We start from the raw sequence: 25,924 nt of genomic DNA on the forward strand, positions 1-25,924 counted from the left end.
CTGCCCATCGTAGGCAGCAAGCTGAAACCGATTGACAGGCAGGCCTTGCAGGTGTGGGAATGAAGGAGAGTAGCTGATTATTCATGACAGACATGGAGCTTGCCTGCTTTAAGACCTCCTGTCTTCCACAGGTTTTCCAACGTTGTACATCATGGAAACAGACACTGACGATTCATCTCACTTCTCAAAGTGGAGCCAAAATGTTGTCACTCACAAAGACCCTAGCAAACAGAAGTCGGATTGTAAGACCACGAAAGCCAAGCATTAGAAAAAGAAACCTCCTAGAATGGTGCACTGCACAAGACAAGAAGTGGTCGTGCAATTAAGCCGGCTGAAAGAATGCAGCTCCAAAAAGGGGAGATATGCTGTAGGCTGCGACTCGCACAGCCCGAGGAGGTGACGCTCTGGCATTTGGAGCAATAAGCACAGCCAGTAAGGCGATGCTGCACTGGAGAGACCTCACACTGAGGAGCACGGGAAGAGAGCCTCCAAACGAAAAGCGAACGCATAGGTCGTTCTCTCTGCATACAAGCTAACACTACAACACCACAAGAAGCACTCTCAATTTGTTTGTAGCAAATAACAACATAGGCTGCCCGAAATGTTAAAGCAAAAAAAAGAACAAAAACGGGTGGGCCGGTGAACTAGTAAAAATACAACTGTGTGTACAAATATTCGTATCGATGAAGGTACCAACTACTAAGTGAAATATGTTTTTCGCTATTTCACCTAGTACTTGGATTAAATTATTTTAAATTTGAATGATCCTATTACCTGCAGATATTCAGAACAAGCATGGGAACTCCATTTGTGCCAACTGAAGGAAATATATTCATGCGGGTTCAGGAATCCAAGTTACTATAGTTTCCGATGTATAAGTCATGGTCTTTTTTCCGAAACTTTCGTCAATGCATCTAATCCACCAGTGCAACTTATGTATGGAAGAAATCTGGGCCAAGGCGATCACGCCTGGTCCATGCCCGAAAAGCTGTCTGTGCGCTGCGCTATGTCAGCGCATGTTAAGAGACCCTAGTAGCTTGAATTAATTTGAAGCCCCCAGCTACAACGTCGTTCATAGCCCATATGTCACTTCGGGGATTTAAACCCAACATTTTACAAGATACTGTGCCTTTCCGTCCCTATAAACCAACACACAATGTCAGTGTGGGACTGCTGCTATGCGGCTCAGGTGTCCACAGAAAACAGCGGTTGTTAGGCAACGGTGCAAGGAGCAGGGCGACCACGGTGCGGCCACTGCCACAACACAAATGCGCCTTTGCAGCCAATGTAGCTCTCACTACAAAATAATTGGTTCACAGGAAAGGCGCAGTATCTGCCACACTTGTTCTGTGGACAAATGAATCGCGTCGTTGAGGGAGAAAGGAAGCTGGGAGTGACAGCGGAAAGATCTGTGCGCGAGATGTGTGATATTTCGTGAGATTCCGCGAGATGTGTTCTTGCCTAGCGTTCCTGCCATCTGCAATTCCACACTTGAACGCACACCAAGGAACGCCACGTGACCGGCGCAATTGTGTACCGTCCAAACATGCCTACCGGAGAAAGTGTGACAGATAATGCGCCTTTCCTTTGCTGTAAACCAATTACTATTATGTGTAGCACTACAACAAATGCCGATAATAGGGAAACGATGAGAGCCAAGTCATAGGAAAAAACGGGTAGGCTTTCGCCATTCTCCTCTTAAAGGGACAGGACACTGGCCAAAATGTGTCATGAGGTTACGGTGGAGATGAAAAGATCTTGCCTCATATAGTACAGGTCGAGCACTACAATATAAAAAAAAAAGAAAGAGGCTTTAAAAATTTTGGTTTGCCATTGAAAATCCCATAAAAACAACTGAAGTGCTAACTAGCGGAGAAACCCTATTACTTTCCCTGCAGTACCCACGTGGCACGTCAGCAAAATATAGCTGATTTTCGCAAGTGCACACTGTTCTTTTTTTTTCTGGGAGTGCTTGTCACAATTCATTATATTTTGCTCTCTGTACTGCGTCCTTAAATAAAAACCACCCCTTCTTTCGCACCGCGAAAAGCATGCTTTCAAGTTTTGCCACTAGATGGCGCCACAGTTTTAGGGATTCCGTGAATGAAGCGATGATAGTGCCCACTAAAACTTTCGTCGACGAGGCATGCATTATTATGCATTAACAGCAGTGAGTGTGAAACTGAAAAGGACAATACTCTATGCAAAATTACTGTCTAGCGAATGAAATTTATATATTTGTTTTCGGTACGTCTTTTTTATCGACCACCAGTCGCCATCATGGTCGCTGCTCATGGTTTCCAGTGTCGGACTACATAAAAAAGGACGCATGCACTGATCGAAAAATTCTCGGTAAAAAGTTTTTACGCCGTTTCTACCAAAAACGTTATGGAATTGAACATTTTAGACATCAATTTTTCCATTGTGACAAAAAATATTCGCGACCAAAATTCCAGTGTTCTGTCCCTTTAAAAGACATCTAAGAGACCCTCTAATTTTCTTTCTGTTGCGTTGTGCCTTATTTCTCACTAACCAAGGCATCGTCTGCAGGCAAAAACGTTTCGATCCGAAATTAAAACTGCATGCAGTGAGAATTCGCCGAGAAGCACATATACTAGCCTGTACGAAGGCAGTTTGAGGTTGGCGAAAAAATGATCAGTGATTAGCCCAAAGCCACCTAGTTGACGTTGCATATTCCCCCTCACTTCTCCAGCCCCTCTTCCTTCTCCCCTCTTTTCCCTCCGATGGTTTTGCATAAAAGGCATCTAAGTGTACATACCATACATCTGTATGTATCACAATAAAACATTTTTGAAAAGTTCAGACTTTGAACGCTTCATAAACCTGTGAGCAGTGCGTATCATGGGATATGGGCATATGCGGCGGCCGTACAAGCATCTATTTTCGCCGCACTTTTTCATAACGTGATCCTCAACCAATTTGCTACTTGGTCAACAGGTGCATCTTATACACCAGTGCAACTTATCGGTGTTTTGTTTTGCAAAAATTGCCATCTGGAAGGGGGCGCAACTTATACAAAGAAAAATACGGTATTAAATTCATTCGCTAAAAAACCACTCATATACTTGCACTACACTGACAACACCAACCCGAATGAAAACACAGATCGAAAATACTCTAATTGTTCATCTCCCAACTGAATAGCAGTCACAGCCACAATAAATTCACTTGTCGCTAAGTCAATTTTCTTTACACTACAGTGTGCATAGAAAAAAGAATAACCTTCTTTGTAAAGAAAGCCAAGAGACTGACAATGATCGCTAGACTATACCTGGCATGAAGTCGATTTTCTTTACACTACAGTGTGCATGGAAAAAAGAATAACCTTCTTTGTACAGAAAGCCAAGAGACTGACAATGATAGCTAGACTTGTTCAGCCACCATACAAGACATTGTATGCAAAGCATATTTGTAGGACAGGCAATACGGCTAAGAAGCATATGCAGCGACAATAATGACTATTTGAACCAGTCATTAAAAGCCACCCTAATGCAAAGAAACTACCCTTGTAACTCCCTCAATATAGCCCTCGAGAAAGCAACCATTCTAAAATGCAACAATGCACTCCAAAAATGATCAAAGCCCAACAATGAGCACCCACCTTTTTAAAAAAAAAAGCACTTTAATAAATGCCCTTCCCAAGATCTTAGCTGCTGCCAACAGCATGCAACCTCACCACTTTGCTTGCATCGCACAGGATCATATAGGTAACGTCACGAAGCCACATTGTCCTAGCTGCTTTTAGAGGCTGCCGACTTTAAATTCAGCACTGCCAGGCCATCCTGTATTCTGATGACCAGTGAGCATGTTTGCAACTATCACCACCTCCAAATTGCTTGGAGTGTTTGGGTCTGAAAACAATCATATGTTTCATTTTGCCACAACCAGAGTAGAAAGGTAAATGTTGGATAGTCAAACATGATTGCCTATTTTTACTCCTTTTTACTATTTTTAACCAGACCAGGAAAGACTGGAACAGCGTGTCTGCATCACTAACAAGCATAACTGGAAACGACAACATGACTGTAAAAGCTGCATTACAAAGCTTCTTTTCATAACGAGTGTTCCAAAATCTGTTTCTTGTTCTTTCTTCATTCTCATTATCACCTTTGCAGCTTTCCAGAATTTTGCACCTTCTCTTTTCTTTCCTTTTATTCTTTTACATCTTTCTGAGCTTGTGTTGAGAGCATTGTACTCATGCATTTTATAAATATTTTCCCTTTTGTCTGTGACGCATGTTATCACCATCATATAAGAGTTCAAAGCACTAGGGATGATTGTGTGCTTGCCTTGATGACACCTCCCGTGTACTGAGCAATGGACCGGTCCGGCTCCAGCTTTTGGTCGAGGACTAGCTCCGGGTTCTCTACCCACAGCGGGGGCTGCTCCACGAAATACCTGCATGCATGAGCCACATCTCAGCAAGCGCTCATTACTGAAAAGAGCAATGGAGAAATAACTCTTTTTAAAAGCATAACTCACAAGCATCCCTAACCTTCCTGGCTGAAAGCTCATCAACGCAAAGATCAAGAGACAGGGAGAAAAATCTGCCTTGCACGCAGGAGCCGCTAGGAGACAAACTGCAGCCTAGGATGCTCACTGTGCTAGGGTTCCCATACTAGTGGTGCAAGGAGTATGTGAACTGAAATAAATACTGGGGTTGCACTGCTGAGTATTGATCAATACACGTGTTGGACAGCCGTTTTGGTCCATGCCTTTCTGATGGGAGCAATGCTCCACAGATTGATTCCATCACGTTTTGCACAGGCAGACGAGGCCTTCCACATGGTGGTAGATTCAGTATTTAAAAGTTATGCAGTGAAGGTGATTTTTCTCCCTTCCCGTGAAATGCTTTACTATAAATATCTGCTCCAATCCTCACAGACTGCTTGACAAGCGTGCTGCCACCAAGGAAGACCACAAGATGCAGTTCCAGAATGGCTTGTAAAAACTGAAAAAAAGGTGAGCTGTGCTTGGCCTCCACTGTAGGCCTCCATGAAGCTCAGAAAAGTGAAACCCAAACTATGCAGATAGACCATTTTTTGGTGACCATGCTCACTGAATACCATCATAACTGCCGTTGCATGTAGGTCAGATGTTTGTGCACACCACTGCCTCAGACAACTAAGGCTTGACGAGAGTTGGTGATGGCTTGCCGTTTCAATCACAGCCTATCCAAGACCGTATACTTGCACTGATTTTAGCCAGGACCATACTGCCGGTTAATGAGGCCACAACTGGTTTTACAGCAATGTATCATATTTGCTTGATTCTCAGCACCTTCTCTTTTTCACGGTCCCGATGGGGGGATCCGAAAAACATAAAATGAAGCCCTCCTTCTTTTCGCGAATATATCAGGGGGGTGGCATGTTGCGAGTTCCGCATCCGCGCTATAGGAGCCTCCACCGTTGGAACAATACCAGCTCACTGGTGGCAGAGGCAAAACGCAGGTTGAGCTGATACAAATATAATTTCCACACTTAGCGAAGCATGGGGTACAATTCATTTATGTTCACAGGTTAATTTCGAAACAAGCCACACGCAGTTGAAAGCGCTTTGTTGAGAAAAATTATCTGCCCCCGTGACATACACCCCCTTCCCCCCTCCCACCCCTCCCATTGATTTGAATCAGCTGAGAGTGCGGCAGCAGGCGCAGGCGGCCCCCGCAAGTACCGCGCACCGTTAGGAAGTGCTTTGAAAGCGAGAAGTGGAAAGGAGTAACTCGATGGGATATTGTGCAAAGAAGCTTTGCAACAGCACCGGCTACTAAGGATTGTGCAAGTTCTACAGTTTTTGTCTACCAGAGGTATTTTTCGCAGTTCATTTAAAACGTAAGCTGCGCAGCGAAACCGTTACAACCGATAGTGACACTGTTGGCTATCTAAGGCCGGTGACAGTTGCTACTTGAAGCCGCTACGACGGGACATTCAAAAATGCTTTATTGTGCTGTTGTTAGGTGAGTTTTTTTGTACGATTCTTTAAGGGGGGACACGACCTTTGAAAAGCGAAAAATCGCAAAACAGTTGAGTTTTGAAAGATTATATATTCAGGTAGCATGTCTTATAAACTACCATTTCTGTAATTATCATTGCCAAACTCAGCGTAGAAATACTCGAAATTAATTATATAACAAGTGGCGAGCAAGCGCCGAAAATTCTCGAACTTCGCGCGCGCGCCATTCCTCTCCCGCCGAACTGAACGCCGCCATCTTGGTCTTGTTTGTGAATTCTTGCGCTTTCTTCTGCCACCCTCGGCGACGGTGGCGCGGTCGAGGCGTGGCTTGCTTCCGATTGGGAGCCTCGTGGTGGCTTTCGAGTTTCCCGCGCTCTAATTTAAGGCTGCGATTGGGCAAAGCGCGTGCTCCGCGAGAACGCAGGATATCGGGCGACTACTATTGGCTGCTGTGGTCGCTGACTCACCGATCTCCGCCGGCTACCTCCCCGCGTCGTCTGCTCCGGCTCTTTGCTGCCGTTGTTGGCTGTCTTTGTATTTCGTGCGTTCTGTTCGCCTTTCACCATTTTTTCGATCTCCGGATTTACGATCTCTCGTCATGCCCTCTGAACGGTTTCATGCAACGTGTTAAACGTTGCGTGGTCGCTCACGATGCCTCGAGATGCGACACGCGTGCAGTGCAGGCTTGGCTAGCTTTTTTTTTTTTTCTTTTTTTTCATTTCGGCGGTTATGTCGCGGTAGATAACCTGGGAAGTCGCTTGCCGTGTTTGGGCTGCTCCTCGTTCCTCTAGCAAGATGCAGCGACGGACAAACCGGGAAGCTGCTTGCTGCATCTGCGCCGCCCATCATGCTTCGGGCGAAATGCCGCGGAGGAATCGGGAATGCCGATTGTCGCGGCTTGCAGAGCACAGGATCGACGGATCTCAGCATGTGGAAAGTGGTCCGCGTCACCAAAGCGTTCGCTGTAGTCAATCGGCTAGTCGCACAAATGTTCGTTGTAGCCAAGACGGAGCGCCATAGCCCTAATGTATATTTTGACAGTCGCACCGGACTTGTTCGGGATAAGCGAGTGTTCGTCTTAAGTGGGGCCGTTATAAGTGGGCTCGACTGTACCTGAATAAATTTTTGAGGGCAAGGCAAGCCCATGTATTCAAAATATGTCTGGAATTTGTCATAATTAATTTGATTAATCAACATAGGTCTAATTTATAGCAAAAAAAAAGTGCTATGCTACCACTTGTCATCAAGGAAATTTAGAAAAAGGGCTTTGTCTTGCACAAATTGCACAATGACAGTGCCTTTTGCAATTTCCCCAGGCCTGATATAAAGGACCTATTCGAACCAATTTGATATGCTTCGGTAACTTGAGAACTAGCATGCACACTTCTATGAAACTTGGTGGTTTTTCATTTGTTAATGTCATAAGCCTGTCCTTAAAATTCCATCATGATAACTTGAAAAACAAAAATATTATTGTTCTCTCAACCTTTGAGAACCATTTTTCTCAGAGTAAATTTTTTGCACAGTGTGGCTGCTAGGAAAAATCATATCTCAAGAACCACTTATTGGATTTTCACAATGTTTTTCTTTTGTTACATACCTAAGTAAATTTCTGAGGGCAAGACAATTCGTTTTTTTTTTTTTAAATATTTCATGTGTAATTAGGGGCAGTCAATTAAAATATCGTTAAGTCAAGTGCAAATTTTAACACTAAATTTGGGGCTGTAGTAAAATTTTTCAGAGAGGAAATTTGAAAAAAAGAATTGTCTTGCCCTGGGGAAACTATCCAGGAATGACCATAACAAATATCACACTGCTAGCCCATTTTGCAAATTCTCCAGGCTTGCCCCTAGGGACCCATGTAAACTATCTTGATATGCTCCTCTAACTTGAGAACCGATGAGCCCAGCTCCATGAAACTTGGTAGTTATTCAAATGTGTGTACTATGAGCATACCCTGAAAATTTAGTTCAAATATCTCAAGAAATAAAAAAGTTAGTGTTCAAGGGTAGCCTCCCCCCTTAAGGAATTTGTTAACGTGGTTATAGTGAAAATGCGGTAGTGCTGCAGTTTCGTCAGGTCAGGCCTCTTGTGAGTGCTCGTAAGTTTAGCCGCTGCCATCATGATACTCATGCCCAAACGCGTCATTTTTGTACATGCTATGTAGAGACTGATCTTTTATTTGAATAAAGTATGCACTTCTTGTCGAATATCTTGCGCTGATGCCTTGGTAGCATGCGACCGCTTTCGCGGGTGCGGAGCATTCTCCTACATATTTACTAACGCACCGGAGGTGCTACAAGAGAAGAACCAATACACACGAGATGTAGGTGCTCAACAAAATATGCAACGAGAGCAGCACGCGACAAAACGTATCGAAAAACGAGCAGCAGTGGTACAACTGCAGCAGGCGCTCCCAACGCCTGCTGCCATAACGGATTGGATTGGCTTGTTGCAGCAAGAGGGGCTTGCGCAATTTCAAACCGACCATCAATGCGTTCCAATTGCGGGTAAAATCTGACGTTTTTACCGGTCGTACGCATTGCTAATAATTTTTTCAGTGCTAATAAAGGCAAAATATAACAATTTAACGCATTATATAACTTGTTCTTCTCTCGGGTGGGTACGGACACAATTTAGCGATCCAAGTATTTATCACCGAAAAAACAGGAGCCGATAGTGTCACCAGTAATTTTTCCATCCCATTGCTTCTATGGGAGTGTCACCCCACTGACTATATCTCGACGACTCGGGCACAAATTTAAATGTTAAAACCAATTTGGCAGGCATCTTCGGTAAATGCGATTACAGTTCGCTTAAACTTCAAGCTATAGGCAGCCCTCTAAAATCACTGTCAGACTTCCCCTCGATACCTGCAAAACGTGCCGAGCTCCAGTGATACACGCTGAGAGTTATCGTGGTAGCTTTTGGCCCGTTTTTGCTTTTATATGCCACCATCTGTTCATGTGCGCACAGCAAAACATGAAGCCGGAGATCACACCCGCGCAACCTCAGTGACAGCTCCGGTTCGACGACAGAGTTTGCAAGCGAGCTTGGCAACACTGGATATGCTCATTCCTTGCTAAAAAGGGGGTGCTAGATTTTCATGCAAAATTATTTTCAAAAATTTTTGCGCTTAGATTGGCGAAAATATGTTAACAGCTTGGCTGGGCTCACCTCACCTGTGAACTGTCTCAACGAGTGCGGTGTGTTCGACACCAACGCCCGCCACCACCATGCGTGCAGGTGTGAAGTGGTGGCTAAGGTAGGTGTACAGTAGCTGGCGGTTGATAAGTGGCACGTTCTCCCGAGGGCACAGCTTGGGTAGGCCCAGCGTGTTGTTGCCGTAGGCAGCCTGCGTCAGCCATGATTTCAAGCACAAAAAGATTTTAACCCAGCCAAGCCTGTCCAGCACAGAGATTCCACTGCCTTTCAAACAGCTGGGTAGAAAGCACCAGCAGCTGATGCTGTCCTTTGTCCTACTTGCCACTCCAAGGGTACAAGTGGCCAAACACGTGGCAACTTTGTTGCATGATTTCAATCTTACACGACAACCCTGAGTTGTGCATTTCTATGGGTATGGATTAGCAAACATAAAAGCAATAAAAAGAGGCCACTTTTCATCTCCCTCTGCAGCTGCTCTACCAATGCCCTGAGGAGATTAATGGGAATAGCCACCTCATCTTCCATATTGAAGTAAATGCAAAGTAAACATCTGCTCCCAGTAAGCTTTTCCACAGTCATCTCAAGCTGACAGCAATCGGTGTGATATTCAACTGCATACACTGATGCTCTTTGCTTAGAAGTCAGCTAAGTGAAATCTGTTCCAGTTGGATAGATGAGATGAACCTAATTTTTTGGCCTTCCCCTCCTTGATAGATGACTTCTAACCTCATTCCCTCCATGGTGACCTCAAACAACACTGCATAATGTCGCTGTACCGACTGGAAGTCCAGAAGGAACAAGTTATAGCTCACACAGTTTTCGTATGACACCAGTGGTTTCTCAAGTCAATGATAACAGGGTTCCTTTCTGTGACTGTAATGTGGCCAGTCACATTACGCCATTTCAAACGTTGCACCACTGGCCTTTGAGTTTCATTCTGGGATCAAGTAACATGGTTCTAACGACTAGTCATATTTTTCATTAATGAATCCAGTTGCTTGCTCCGCTCTAATACATGGAACCGTTTCGAGGCTGCTTCACCGCCAGTCTCCATAAAGCAAAGGGGCAATTGCGAAAAGGGTGGTCATTTTGGAGAAATTGTTGGACAGTGTGCGCAAAACAAAGCACTCGACCAATTCATGAAAATTCACTGCTGCATAGCTTTCATATTAAATGCAGCGCAACATCACACAGTCATATTCTAGTGTTCATTATATAGAATTGCTGCGATGATGACAGGTTTTAGGCCTATTCGATAATTCTAGCATTTTTTCTGAGGGCCGAATTAACCAAATTTCCCTGTATTCAAAAAGAAAAACTGCGCAGCCATCGGGCCGTTGTTTTCTCTCTAAAAGACCCTCTTGTTGTCAAATGTCCACCTCGAAAATTTCTGCAGAGAACCATGCATGATAGTGCCTTCCCAATAATTTAAGTGCATACAGTTTTGCCAGAAAATTTATGCTATGCCTACTTACGCTGACCTGCAGGAGCGAGGAGTTGCACTCATGGGCTGCCTCTCTCACCTTCTTTTCCAAGCTATCCACATCATCTACTTGGTGTCATGGCATACAGGGGCCCCTCTGCAAAACCTCAACACGTGTAGCAAAGAACTGAGCGGCAATTCAACCAGCAATGTGCCATTCGGCCGCCAGCTGGAGTGCAAGGACTACGGTTGGCATTTCCATAATAAAGCGGGCCAAGTGAAATAGAACAGCTACACACTGACAGGTCGCATGTGGGGAGCCATTAGACTAGACTGCATTGCTATATGCACTGATTACAATTTCCAACACCTGGCTTGCATTGGTGTGATGTCTGCCAATATAGTGCTCCACGATTATCCCTCTTCCTGGATAGTTCCTGCCATTTGTCGGACGAAGCAAGGTGCGCATAATTTTCCATAGTATAATTGAGGTTTTTTACACATTATGATTCGCCTCGCCCGTGCCAGTTAACTAGAAAATACAGGTCATTACATAACTAAGGGACGTATAATTGAGGTTCCACTGTAATTAGGTATGACTTATGCATCAGGCCTTCTCCGATGGAAAGTTTATAATTTCATAACACGAGAACAAACAATCTGCAAAATTCTGCAATAGACATCAAAATATGCTTTAGAATGCACCTTACATTATACTCAAAACAAGTTATTTTTCTCTTTTCCCAAGCCTGTCAAGGAAGCTTGAAAGCTGCTAAGAGAAGCCAGCGTTCTTAGGGAAAGGCATGTGCAAATGAGAAGGTAGCTATAGATCGCTAAGAGATAAACAGTTCACTGACTTAGAGAAACAAGCATCAAAAGGACAGTAGCGAGAGCACAACAGTAACACTGTCTGCAGTCGAGTGTGGGAAGCTTGGCTTTACGTTGATTTCACAACCATTTGTGCTCCGCATGGCCATTGTGGTACTCTGACAGGTGGCTGCATATTGTGTCATGCATCTAGCTGCATCGCCACTCATTTCTTCACTGTCCATATTCAGGTTTTACAGGGCAGGTGGATTCCTCTAATCCTATGCTGCGACAGGTGCCCTGAGTAAATGATACATGGAAATTCACACAGCTTGGACAAGATGTAAAAAGAGCATCTAGAAAGAGGTCAGAGAGGCCCTAGCTTCTTGTTCCTGTAGATGACTGCGAGATTACATTGCGTTATACACAGGGTGAAAAGGCCTTAAATATGCACTTCATAAATATCATGTAGGCAATCATATTCAATCAATGTTTGTACTCCCACCCCTTATGTAATACTCCCAATGTGGGGTCTTTAAGGTAATAAAGTGAAGTGAAGTGAAGTTGCCGTCAAGCTCTGATGAAGGAGCTCGAATTGTTGTAAAGGCCACAGTCGATATCATCTACTTCATGAAGCAGTCTTTACAGCATTCCCATTCCACGTTAGGCTAGCTGCTAAGCAGTGATTGTGAACGAGTGCAAAACAAACTACAACAAAGAAGGTTCTTAAATGTGCTCTGCCTCCTCACATCTATACACAGCTGCTGTTGTTTCAACTTCAAGTGAGTGCATGCACTGTGTTGTCGCCTTTTGTGCTCGCTGGCACTGAATAAAGGACTGATGTGAAGCTTCCACAAGACATGAGCACTCGCTGCACGCATGATCATTCGTCATTTGCAAAAGTTTCTTTTTTTTAAGGCCTTTCTAGGTTCATGGACCGAAATCCCGTGCGCGAGACTTGTGCACAAGATCTGTCAACGCCTCCTAGGAGGCGCTGCATCTATGCGCAAGATTCCACGAGTAGTGTTCTCCTTGTCTAGCATTTTTTCCATCTATTCTCTGACCCCTCTCGACTCTAGGCGGACACCCAGCAAATGCCTGGAACGTTCATTATCTCCTGTCCTGTGTCACATGAGCAGTACTGGGCTCACGTGCTGTGTAGCCGTGGCCTCGTGGTAGAGCACCCGCCTCGGCAACCGGAGGTGGTGGGTTCGACTCCCACTACCGGCCGGACAACCACCGGTTTTTTCAAATGGGTACAAGTCATAGCCTGGCCTGGTGCTCGGCTATCCGGGATCAGTGGCTTGGAAAAGGAGCCCGCGGCCTCAAATCCCACGTGTTGGGCTTGAACAGTACTAGTACATAAAGCTCGTCGTTAACCGTTCGTATTACAGAGAGCTCGTTGTTAACCATTCACTATTTCCCAGTTGCGGTTTTAAGCATGCCCGTGGTCTAGTGGTTAGAGTGCCCGTCATGGCTGCGGGAGGTGGTCAGTTCGAAACCCACCGTCAGACACCCACCGTCAGACACCCACCGTAAAAATGGGTACAAGCGTCCCTCAGCCTGGCGCTCGGCTTTCCTAGGGGTATTCGCTTAGGGGGAAGCTTCGCAAACCACGCTGCGCTCCAAACCTAGTTTCGAGCAACCTCACAACCTGCAAAGGTGGTTCCTCCCTCTGAGCCTCGGCAGCAACAGCAACAATAACAACAACAAAAAAGTAAAGTCATTAAGTAAAGCCATTAGGCCACGCTTACTGATCGCTGTTTGCCAGCGTAAACAGTTTGACGGTGGTTCTTTTTCCAGAACTGCAGGCGACGATGTGTGCGTAGTAGTAGTTAGTAGTTAGCGGTTTTTTTATTTTGCTTACTCGGCACGTCTGGGCCCGTCAACAACTCGACGACGGCGCAAAGTCTCGAGTCTACTCCCCTCTCGCGAGGTCGAGCTGCCCTCAGCCTGGGGTCAACTCATCACTGAACTTCTCAAAAGTTCCAACCCCCACATGGGGACACACAACACATCGTCGAACTCTGCAAGTTCCAACCGATGGTAATCTCGGACCACCTTTACGGGTTGAAGTGTTGGAAACTGATTCCGTCCCAAAGGGCACAGCGGGGTTAGCGGAGCTTCTTCCAAGCTCACCCCCTGAGGAAGCTCGGAGCCAAAGCCAGGGGTTCGCTTGTACCCAATTTCTACCGGTGGGTGTCCAGCGGTGACCTCGTGGCCACGGCAGACTTGAATGCGCGTTAAGGAACGCCATGTCCAAACACGCACAGTGTGACAGATACTGCGCCTTTCCTTCCCTGTAAACAAATTATAATAACGCCAATAACAGCCAAATGAAGGGTAGGCTTTCGCCATTCTCCTCTTAAGAGACATCTGAGAGACCGTCTTTTTTTTTTTTATTCAATGACTGCAGCAGATGGCCAAATTTCATGTTTTTTACACTAGAATTTTTCAGACAAATGCCATACCAGCGCGAGCATCTTATACAGTATTTCCCACTAAAAAAAGAAGCCAGCTGACTTTAGATTTAATGCTATCAAGAACAGCCAGGGGTAGAGATCTGTGTAGTAGCTTCTCCAACCACTAAAATAAAACTTTCCTAAAATTAAAGAAATAGTGTTGTCGCGGGCAACTGTAAAGTTAGCTCTTGAATCTGCTCGGCCATTCTGACTTCAAACACATGCTCCTAGCAGATTCCTTTAATGTAAGTGGCATAAATTGGTCGCATTGCGCAGGTCTAGCGATTTAAGCAGCAAAATAGCAAAGCTGACTTGATGAAATAAAACCACACCATAACAGACAGTGGGCCCAAGAAGTGATGCACGAAACCCTCATCTAGCAATTAAATGGAATGCATGCACAATTAAGTGCGGCCTGTCCTTGTTGCCGAAAAATGCAGACAGACTAGTGAGCAGCATGCATAGTAAAAAATAAAGGCTCAACTTTAGTTGCGAAAAATAACTGTAATGATGCACAATTCTGCTATTTTTTGTGTGCAAAGAACAGTGAAAGTTCTCTACCAGAGAATAGAAAAATGTGGCTCGAAATGCAAATGTATTCTTAATGTGTGCCACGCATGTTTTTGGGCAAATCATGTGAAAGCAACAAGCGTGGCCCCTTGCATCGTGGCACTGAGGCAGCATCACCCAATGCAGTGCTGCTTCCTTCCCGGCAGCTGGTGTGGCCACGGTTTCTTTAGCTGATAAAAAAGCCACAATGGCGTCACTCCAAATGCAAAGGAAACCATAGGACTACAGCCAAGGTTTCTGGCACAGCGGGCCTTCTGAAATCGGCATCTGAAGCTTTCTTTTCAGGGAAGAAGCGGGGATCAGATTGCGGAAAAGAATCGATTTTTAAAAGTGTGCTTTTCGGAATCTACAACATTACTTATATGTTGTCTTGAAATATTTCACCAAAAAACAAGCTCTAAGTAGTCTAAATAAATATATTTATCAGTGCCGGCGCCGAGATATCAGCCCCAAACCGCGTAAAAGCTGCCAAGTTCACGGCATGACTACTTGGCTTTCCCGCCACGGAGCGGCGCCATTTTGGCATTGTTGGAAAGCCTGGGTCTTTGGCTCTTTGTCCCAGCCCTTCCCTTCCCTCTCCACCAGCTAGCAAGCACGCAAAAAAGGAAAATCTGCAGGACGGCAGCACGAAGCAGCCAGTGAATACCGCGCCCCTATTGGCTCTGCGCCGTGACGTGTTGCTAGGCGCCTCCTCATTGGCTGATGCCGCGGCAATAATGGCAGCCAGCGCAAGGAGCGTCTGCTTTGTCCGCTGCTGGAAAGCAATTCCTTTTCTTGCGTTTCGAGGCTTCGACCACGTGCAATGGATCAGCGAACGTTCGAAAAGAAGTTCCAGACAAAGCATGCCAACGGGAAGCGAAAACGCAAGCCTGTCACAGCAAGGAAAAAGCAGCGATCATCAACAGGTGGTTCTCCCGAGTGTCCGTTCGGAATTGGCGGAGCACGCGCCCATCATGCTACGCAATCTCTCTCCCAATGTGCTGTGCGATCTCATGCCTAAAGCCCCTCGATAATTTGAAAGTAGCGACACTCTCCTCCACTCCGGCACTTTCTTCCTCGAATATCCTCGCCCGTCGACTGAGCGCTGCGCACGGCACGCTTTTTTGGGCAGCGCTCCTTCGCCATCCGGGAAATTGGCTGGCACGAGCGCGCGCTCTTACGTAGGCGCTTTTTCCACGCTCAGTTGTCAAATAAAGACACGAGTAAGATATGCGACTCGCTTGACTGTACCGCGAGCCACATAAATTAGCGTCTCGTACGCGCAATGAAAGTGCAAATTACGAGCGCTTGCGGCATAAAACAAAAACCGCTTGCTGCATACACCTCACATTCCTTTTGACTTTTCATTACCGTGTACCTCAACATGGCATAATACATTAAGCATAATATTTACTATATATTTGAACATTCCTGAATATTCTCAGCATACCTATGCTCAGTTATTATAGATTCCCCTCAAACTAATTTTAGCGGAAGTAAAGTTTATGCAGCTGTTATTGAGCGGAGTTTCATTAATGCGATGGTTGCTAGCAACAGGCTGGAACAAATGCTTTGATGGTCATCCTAAAATTTCTCAATAAGGTTTAGACTGAGTTTGGTACCGCGCAGTGAACATGCAGCTGCTTAATTGTTTTCGTAGTTAGGAATTTTCGTGGCTGCTTGAAAACGATCGAATATCAACTTTTTTTTCTGTTAAGCATGAAACAGATCTAGCTCCTGGTGTCGGCGACCTTGAAGTGACGTCGAGCTGAAACCGAGAGCCAAGATCAGGACACCGATTTTCCGTCGTCTGAGGGAAGTGTCGTCCGTACCCCAAAATTTGGTCCTGTCAACCACCGATGCTTGACCTTGTCGGAAGTTCATCCACTATTTGTGCAATTAAATATGCAGCAACTCGGTATAGCGCTGCACTAAAACAGCGCGAAGTGCAAGCGCATTCTCGCTCCCAGCAACGGCGGCTGCTAAAAATGAAAACACCAAAAGAGCAAACTTTTTGCGCGCTTTTCCCGGCGACGGCCCGCGGAGCCAATCACCGTTGAGAAGAGCGCCGATGGGAGAGTTGAGAGGAGGATCAGCGAGGGTACGCGGAGCGGCGGCAAAGTTCACAGAAAGTCGCTACTTTCGTATTATTAAGGGACTTTACTCATGCCGAGTCAGGCACCAGCCAGCGATTGAACAACCAACAACGTGCTGCACTGTCGAGGCACGGGTGCAGCGTTACTTCACCAGCACCAATCGACATGCCAGTGAGTGTCGCCGCATATGTGCGCCGCGCACGGACGTGCTACTGCAAGTTCCTCGGGTCAGGCACCAGCCAGCAAAGGTGAGACGGGCCCCGATTTCTCGCCAATGAGATGCGGGCACAACGTTACTTTGCCAGTGAGGATTGACACGCCAGTAAGTTTTACCGTATGTGAGCGCCCCAGCGCAAGTTCGTCGAGTGAAGTGGTCTTGCAACAGTCATCGCCGCCCGACTGTAGAGCAGCGGGGACACGTTTCCACGATGTGTTTTTCAACTCCAAGATATGCCCGCAGCCGACAATCACGAGTGAAAACAATCTTATGCCATCGACGAGATACGGTGTTTGCAGGTGTGCGCTCGCTTTCACGGACGCGGCGCCCGAGCCATCAACGAGTTACGACAATCGCGGGTGCACGCTCACTTCCACGGACTCGCCAGGAGCCGATCATCGCAGTGCCAAATATTTACCCAGTGAACGTGTTCTGAGGTGAGCACTATTCAAGCTCACCTCAGAACACGAATTGTGTCCACGGAATCGGCAGAAGTGCAAGCATCGAGCGAATCACTTCGGGCGGTTTCAACGACGGAGCGCAAGTTCGCACTGACTGACTCACAAGAAGATGCCATTTCCGCACTTCCAGATGAGGAGTTTATACTTGTGCAAGTAGCAGCCTTGAACTCGCTGATTAGTTCCATGCTTTGCCCAACTTGTCAGCAGCCTGGCCTAACAGTGCACTGAGAGACTAAATTAGGGCTAGCTGTGAAGATGGTACTTTTGTGTATTTCCTGTGGTGCCCTCCAGTCTGAATGGTCTTCACAAAGACAGAGTGGTTCTAGAGCCTTTGATATCAGATCAATTCAAACGATAAAGAGCATTGGTGAAGGACCAACTGCTCTCAATGACTTCTGGGCAACCATGAATGTTTCACATAGAGGATTATACCACAAAACATATGAAGAGCATCTAAAAAAGACTTTCAAGCCTGCTGAAGAAGCAGCTGCACACATCTTTGCAGATGCTGTAGAGGCAGTGAGAAATGTGTACAGTGAAATCTCGTTGATACGATTCGGCTAAATACGCTTTTCGGCATAATACGTTTTTTTTTTCGTTCCCAGCCGATGCCCTATAGAGGTAATGCATTTTTGTACGGCTAATACGATTGTATTTCCACGTCGGTTTGGATAATACGATCGTGGAAACGTCTTCCGTAAATCTCGCGCAGTTTCGATTTTCGCGCCAGGAGGCAGCAAAAGTGTCCTAGCGGGATCTGACAGTAGCTGCAGTGGTCGAAACTCCCCTAGCGCTCGTGGCCGATTTTCGATGTTGGACATGACCTTTGCTAGATACGTGTAGGAATCACATCTCTCCAACTATGATGATGACATCAGAGCCAGTCCTTTGCAGAGGGTGGGCAGAGCTACTGAAATTATCGCATCGAGCGAAACTACAGGCACGGCGGACTGAACACGCGACGACATGCGCTTCGTATGCTCGAGGCTTGGCCTGGCTCGGCTCGGCTCGAGTCCGGCCGTGCCTCAGCACAGCGTCTGCAGCAGTGTGGCGGCCTCTGGGAGCCATTTTCCCAAGCTCGCACAACAAAAGCGCCGAAGCGCACCGAAGGTTTTTAGCGCCATCTATCCTAAGACATAGTAATCACGGTAAACTCACGTGACCAAGAAGCAGTGATTGGCGCATGCATTGACGATGCTGTAGGCTTTGTTGGCTTTGTGTTTGCCATTTCTCGTTGCCATTTTAGTTTTCCGAGCGTTCAGCTTGCACTTCGCACTTATCGTTTTTGTTTTGGTGCCGCGTTTCACCCGTGCGCTTCACCATGTCTAGGAAGCGTAAAGCGTTATCGCTGAAAGAAAAACTTGATATTCTCGTAAAAGTCGACGACAATCCGCAGAAGAAACGTGTCGACCTGGCACGCGAACTTTGTTTGCCTGTCTCCACGCTGAACACGATCGTCGGCAAGCGAGAAGAAATTCGGAAAAACATTCAAGTCTTCGGCGCCGGCGTGAAGCAAACAAGGGGCGCCCAGCATGGCAAGATGGAAGAGGTTCTACTGGCGTGGTTCAGGGAAGTAAGGCCGGCGGGCGTGAACGTGGACGGGACAGTTGTTCGCGAGAAAGCTGATGAGATTGCACTCTCGTTGGGCATTGAAAATTTAAAGCTTCGGGCGGGTGGCTCCATCGTTTTAAAATACGACATGGCCTGTCGTATAAAACCGTTTCCGGCGAAGGGAAGTCTGCCGACCAAGATCAGGTCTCCAACTGGCTTTCGACTCTGCCGGCGGTGATTGCTCAATACCAGCCGAGGGACGTGTTCAACGCAGATGAAGCTGGGTTGTTCATCAACCTCCAGCCCGAGAAAAGTCTCAGTATGAAAGGTGAGACGTGTCAAGGTGGAAAAAAAAGCAAAGAAAGAGTCACCGTATTGTTGTGCTGCAATGCTGATGGAACCGAGAAGCTCAAGCCTACCGTCATTGGCAAGTTCTGGAAGCCACGCTGCTTCTCGCGTAACCCACGCCTTCCTGTCGTTTACAAAGCGAATAGGAAGGCATGGATGACCGGAGCCCTTTTCACAGAGTTCCTCACCCATCTGGATGCCCGGATGCGTGCCGAGAACCGTAGAATTCTTCTATTTCTCGACAATTGTGCCGCGCACCCTGTCGATACTTCGTGGCTGCAAAACGTCAGAGTAATTTTCCTGCCGCCCAACTGCACCAGCCACTTGCAGCCCCTAGATGCAGGAATCATTAGAAACGTGAAATTTCACTTTAGGAGCTTGTTGGTCCGACGCTTTTTGGCCAAGATTGACCGGAAAGATGCCAGCTTGAAGGTGGATCTTTTTGATGCCATTCATTTTCTAGCGATGTCATGGGATCGCGTCAAACCCGACACCATCGCCAACTACTTCAAGAAGTGTGGCTTTTTTTGTGCATCTGGCGATACGGCGGAACATGGAGCTGACAGCGCAGAGATTGACATCCCGGACTGGGGTGACCTCGATGTCGGCGTGTCTCCGGAAGAGTTTGTATCGGCAGACGACCAACTGGCGACATGCGAATTGCGCACCGTCCAAGACATCATTGCAGATGTTACCGCTGAAGAGGAGAGCGACGACGATGACAACCAAGACGCCGGAGATTGCAGCGGCGATCGTCGGCCATTAAATACTGACGGTGCACTCCAAGCTTTGGACGGGCTTCGTGGCTTTGTCGCGTCTGCGGAGCTGAGTGAGGAAACTGCTACTCGTTTCTACGAGTTCCAAAAAAGCTTTCTTCAGGACCTCGAAAAGCAAAAAGTGCAACGCAAAGTGACGGATTATTTTAACGTGCTTTAATAAAAGCAAGTTCTGTGCCAAGTATGTATTATTCGCGATCTTTTGGAGTCCGTTTTGGATAATACGATTTTCGGATAATACGCTTTTATTGTCAGAGCCCGTGGGAATCGTATCAATGAGATTCTACTGTACACAGAAATGGAAACTACATTTTCAAAGAATATTACAGCCGTGTACAATGGCACATGACTGGCACGTGGCCACAGTTCTCACACTGGCGTAGGCTGTGTAACTGAGTTTCACACAGGGCTTGTGTTGGACTGTGTAGGTCTCTCGAACTTCTGCCTTGGGTGCAGCAGACAGCCAGCTGAAAGTGACCCCACTTATGCTAAGTAGAAGCAACAACACCAGTGCCAGAAAAACACTGATGTGAATTCTGGATGAATGGAGGCGGAGGCTGCACTACAGCTGTTCAGGCGCTCCTTGAGCAAGAAAGATCTCCGGTACACAAACATAGTCTGTGATGGAGACAGCCGCATGTTCCGCACTTGGTGTGACGAAGTTTATGGTTTTGTGCAGCCCTCCAAAGAGGACTGCATAAATCACGTGAAAAAACGGATGGGGGCTGCACTTGGCTCTCTGGTCAGCAAGGCTAAAAAAGGAGAGCCACTGGGTGGAAAGGGGGGCCTGACACAGCAGCTGATGAAAAAACTGACCGACTACTATGGCCTCGCTCTGCGCAGAAGTTGAAGAAATGCAAAGGGCAGTAATGACAACCTATTATCATGTGACGTCGACGGATGGTGAGCCCGATCATGAGCTATGTCCCGCTGGCCCCCTTACCTGGTGCAAACATCGATCAGCAGAGGCAGAAGGACAACCCCCTCACAAGTACAAGCTATCACCCAAGGTCGCTAAAGCACTTGTGCCAGCGCCTCTCAGACCCTCAGTTGCTGGCGCGGTGCAGGGGAGGCAAAACTCAAAATGCAGCTGACAGCCTCCATTCAGTGATTTGGTCACTACTATCAAAAGACCAGCATGCTTCACTGTTTGCTGTGGAAACAGTTTCTCTTCAACAGGAAAGACTCTCAGCGAATTAAGAAGGTGCCCATCTCCTGAAAGGACAAAAGTCTAAGAAATCGCCAGAGGCACCAAATTTTACAGTGCAGGAGCATTTTAGACAGTGTGTGCCAGTTTGGAACTGGTGCATGGATTTTTATCCCGTTTGTTTTGTTGTAATTGCTGAAATGTGCTTTACATTAAGACAGTCTCAGATTTGCTGTTTAGGCTCACCATTTTTTATTGCACAGTAATTAGAGCATGATACCTTCTAAACATAAAGAGAAGATGTATAATAAGTCAGTTAGGAAAAGAGCAAAAAAGTTTTAAAAAATTAAGGAGAATCTTGACCTAGACCACACTTCGTAGTAACTATTAAGAACATTTGCAGACCCATAGCCCATTTTGCTGTCATGCCAGGCTTTCCACGAGCAAGCAACATGTGACCAACATATAAACAATGATAAAATAATAACTACTCAAGCTATCATTCTGAAACTTGATAGCTTTCTGTTTGATGCTATTTCGAGCCCGCCTGCCAAATTTCATCCCTCTAAGTCAAAAAACTAAAATGTTCGCTCCGATCATCAACACGTCCACTGTAAACATTTTACTGGTTGCCCTGAACGTTTTGAGGTTGCGTAACAGTATTTCTTATAAAATCCCTCTTCAGTTCTCTCCCCTCATGTTATATCTGTGCAAACGAGGTCTCCACATGTGCCATTTTCACTGATATTCTGTACAACCGAAAAAGTGAGTGCTAACATAAGATTCCATGAAAAATGCTTAAACTTATAATTGTCAGCACAACTGTAGGAAGCTATAGGCCCTGCTCATGTTTTTTTCACAACTACATGCAAACTGCTTTCAGACCATTGTTTTTCCTTTTTGTCCATCTTAAATGACTGGACATGTGCTCATATTCGTGCACAGGCTGCATACTTCTCAGCTGTGCCATTTTAAATACGGTAAAACCTCCATAATTTGAGCTTTAAAAATGCAAACTAAGTTTATGGAGACTCATTAGCTGGGCTCATGCAACTTCACTGACAACCCACACGTATGCTGCTCAGCATTCTGAAATGCGTGCCACGGTGCAAACCTAAACCCATATGGAATGGCACGACCATCCAGAGCATATTTCTACAAACCTGAAGCGTCATCTTTCCACTGTGTTTATCAGTTGTAGAGCTCAAAAAAACTGTGCCAACCCCTCCCTACTGAATGTCCGCTCGGTGCTTAATTGGCCAAAGTGAAGCCCTGCAACCCTTTGTTTCTATTGTAACTCGGGGTGTCAAGTTTATGGGGCACATGCTGCCACCCTTCTGAGGCTCATTCGTGCCAATGCACCATACCTCTCATCGTTCATTCACAATTTAGCCGCTCAAAGTGCTCCCTCTTTGTGGATTCTGCATCACTGAAAGGGTTACCGTAAAAACTGGCATATACAGTAAAGTCCACTTATAACGATACCAGATATAACAATATATCGCTTATAGTGATGGAATTCTTGTGATTTGTCATTTTTTTCATTGCGCCTATGTAAAAATAAACCAGATATAACGATCGATTATCGGAGTACATCGGATACAACAATAGATTTATCGCCACCTGGTAGGTGCTTACCATAAAAGTTTGACTGAATATTCAATAAATGATAAAATATTTAGAAAAAAAATGACGTGAAAACTCGGCATATGCGGCAAACGGTGATATGCGACGAAAATGTAATAAAATGAGCACTATCATCATCGCAATCGCAGCCGCGCAAGGGTGCTGCTGCGGCCGTATCGTCATCGCCATCCCCGATTCTGCGTCCGTGGAAGATGGCGACCACCACATAGACGGACGGCGCGATAGCTCACGAAATGAAACAGCAGATTCATTGGGATTTCTGGCAGGGTTTCAAGGTTGGAAGCCTCGTGAAACAATACGGACATTTGCGCTTGACAATTTTAACTATCATCAAGGCTGGGGATGTCCTTCAGTTCATCCATCCGCTAATCGGTTTTCTGCACGCAAAAAGGACTGCCGCCAGCGTACACGCTACTGGAAGCGATGCTCACAGCGATTGTCAAGCTTCAGCTGCTGCTCAAGCAAGCACAAATTTCCGACTTCTTTAAGTATGCTTAAGTTACTTTATGGCTACTGATGTATACTGTAATGAAGCGTTTAGTGCTCTTTATGATGATTAGCATTGTTCAACCCGATTTACTCATCGCTAGTAAGTAGGCAAGTCTACAGCATGGGAAAATACGTGGGAGTGCCTTTTTTCTGCTCATTTTACTTTTTTTTCCCCCGGTCCAGATATAATGATAATCAATTATAACGATCGGATTTTCAGGTTTTCTCAATATCGTTATAAGTGGACAGCACTGTAACACGAACCCACAAGGTGTAATCCCGGGATAGCAAAAACGGAAAAAAAAAGTTTTCTTCCGCATATAGTGCGAGCGAGAAAAGATTAGTAGAAGAGTTTATTTGCACTACAGTTTGCGGTTGCCCTGTGAGGCGCACGTGCTCGATACTTTCGCATCCAATGCCACCCCACACAAGGTGCCACGAATAGTGCCACACACCTTCATGTGCAGGTGGCCTGGTGCTGGTTCGCTCACCTTCTCACACCAACACGCTAGATTGGAGAGTAGGTCGCTCACAGCTTGGATGCGACACAGCAGCACATGGGCTGCCGGCTAGAATGCACCACGTTTGCGCCTCTTTGAGTCTAGCACCGCGCGCAGGCATGTGGCGTGTGCGTCCCGCAAGTGTTCTCAGATTCAGGGTTCTCGTCACCGCCGTAGTCCGGTGTATCATTTGCCGAGAGTCGTTGGCTCAAAGGCACCTTTCTCATTTCTCTTAACTCGTTCGGTATCCTGCATTTCTCAAAGGTGCGACAGATGCGCTTCTTAAGAACGCTGGTCAAGCGTCCGCAATTCCGTTGTAGGTGTAGCCAGCATAGCTAGAGAGGGAATGTGCTGAGTGATCCTTTGACTATCTCTACATAGTGTGAAGTGCGATTGACCCCGTGCACTGCGGGCATCATCGTCACAAAGCTCGCGGGATCAGCATGGTAAAACCATCGAAACAGTCAGCCGATGCCTTCTCTGGCTGGAAGACTGACGCTGGAGATAATGAGGCCGGAACTGCTAATTTAGGGTGAAATTTGTTCGGATCTGCAAATAATACGAAGCGGAAATCTGACATGATAAAATCGAGGAAAGAAAAAAACCTCGCATTATACGCACATTTTTACGGTAATCCGTTGCTCTATAATCAAGTGGTTTTCTCTGCCTCTCAGCTGGTGTTGGCTACTGGACACGCACACCACCGGTGATGTCAGGATTAATCTGTTCTAGGCACTTAGGCATTCCCTGCTTTTCGTGCAGCTCCTCTGATGTCCAGTGCAGTTTGCACACACAGGAAGTCTACACAGGTGCTCCTTGTAAAGAGGTTTCAATGCAGTGCTAAGGAGGCCACGGATGCCTCTGCAATTTTTGGAGCTGGCACCCTTGCCAGTGTGTATGTCATAAAGCCCCTGACAGAGCTGAAAAAAAAACATCACTATCCCATGGTTATCTCAAAAGCACATGCTTCTATCGCCCAGACTTTCCTAAAAAAACTTTACGGTAATGAAAATAGTTTTTGGGTGGCATTATGTAATTGGCAAGTAGGACTCCTTCCCCTCCCTGGAGCAGCATCACTCACTGCATGAATCATCTCAAAGAGCAGCTGCTCCTGGTCCGGCTTGGTGTCAATGTCGTCCAGCTCAAACTGGATGGTCTGCCGCGTCTTCTCCACCTGCACGAGAACACATGCGGTGTCACCTGTTTTAGCTATGGCTGAAAAATGTACCTAGTCGGAAGCTTTCACAAAAACTTTGGTCAGTGATTAGGAGAAGCAAATTACAGTGGAATCACATTAAACTGGTAGTCCTGCTTTTCAAATTAATGGCCCCTTAACTCAAATTTTCAGTTCTCTCAAAGTCTCAATCACCCAAGACTGACTGCATTACTGCAACCATTAAACATCAAACCCTTAACATTTTCCCTTTCCATGGGCACACTGCTAGCAATCAACGACTGTAAGCGTGACATGCAAAAGTGGTCAGTGTGCACCTAAGCATTGGAGAGAGGGGGGGAACCTCCCATCTAAAACTCCCCTATGTGTCCTAACTACAGTTACACTGCAGCAACAAAGGAGGCACATGGACACTGCCCTTTTGCTATCCAACTGCAGTTCAAAACTGTTAATGCACCTCAACTCCTCCCTTTGCCACTTTAGCGGTTCCAAAACTAACATAAACTTCAAACTGACGCTAGCTCAAATTCGCAAAAGAGCATAAAATTTCTGGAAGACCCTAGGCAAGGGCCCAACATAACATCACCTTGTGCTTAAGTTGATATTTGTTCGAGCCTCCAAAGGCTTATTTATGTCGATACTAGTTCTGCCGTCACCACTGTTTCAGAGAGCTCTTTATTTCCAAAAAATGTGTGTATGAGGCCCCAACTACCTGGGGAACCCCATTCCACTTGTTAAAAATGTGGGAAAAAGCATGTTACTGACAAAAATGCGGCATCAAAAACCTCCCGACAAATAACCCTTGTTGTACAGTCAATTCATAATTGTTGTTACAAACACTAGTTTCATTCATAGCAGTCTCTGGCACTCACATTCCCACATATTTGTGGATATGGCAAACAGAATAAAGAAACGGTGAATAAGGCCCCATGAACGGATCCACTAAAGCAGTACTGACAAACCCAGCCGGTACATGTAATGACTGTAAGCCATGGCTAAGACTACAATGCACGTTTGATGCAGTCCCATTATTCAAAAGCTTTTCCACCAATTAAGGCATATTAAGGCAATTAATGCAAAAGCACTGGCAGGTGGCAGTTTCTGTGACCACATGTCACTACGGAGTTGCAGGAGCAGCC

General features: G+C 46.1%; 1 protein-coding gene across 1 annotated transcript in view; it reads right to left on the reverse strand.

Annotated features, from left to right (window-relative positions):
- The window catches only part of LOC146171643 (mitochondrial-processing peptidase subunit alpha), a 167,136-nt gene that overhangs the window by 84,044 nt on the left and 57,168 nt on the right, over positions 1-25,924 (reverse strand). The window contains exons 6-8 of the mRNA XM_084586384.1: positions 24,693-24,785; positions 9,156-9,328; positions 4,311-4,419 (exon numbers count right to left, since the gene is read on the reverse strand). Coding sequence (XP_084442510.1) covers positions 4,311-4,419; positions 9,156-9,328; positions 24,693-24,785 — 375 coding nt within the window. The remainder of the gene's footprint in view (positions 1-4,310; positions 4,420-9,155; positions 9,329-24,692; positions 24,786-25,924) is intronic.

The sequence above is a fragment of the Amblyomma maculatum genome, unplaced genomic scaffold, assembly GCF_055883805.1.
Source record: "Amblyomma maculatum isolate TAMU_Amacu unplaced genomic scaffold, ASM5588380v1 scaffold_19, whole genome shotgun sequence".
In the NCBI taxonomy this organism is placed as follows: domain Eukaryota; kingdom Metazoa; phylum Arthropoda; class Arachnida; order Ixodida; family Ixodidae; genus Amblyomma; species Amblyomma maculatum.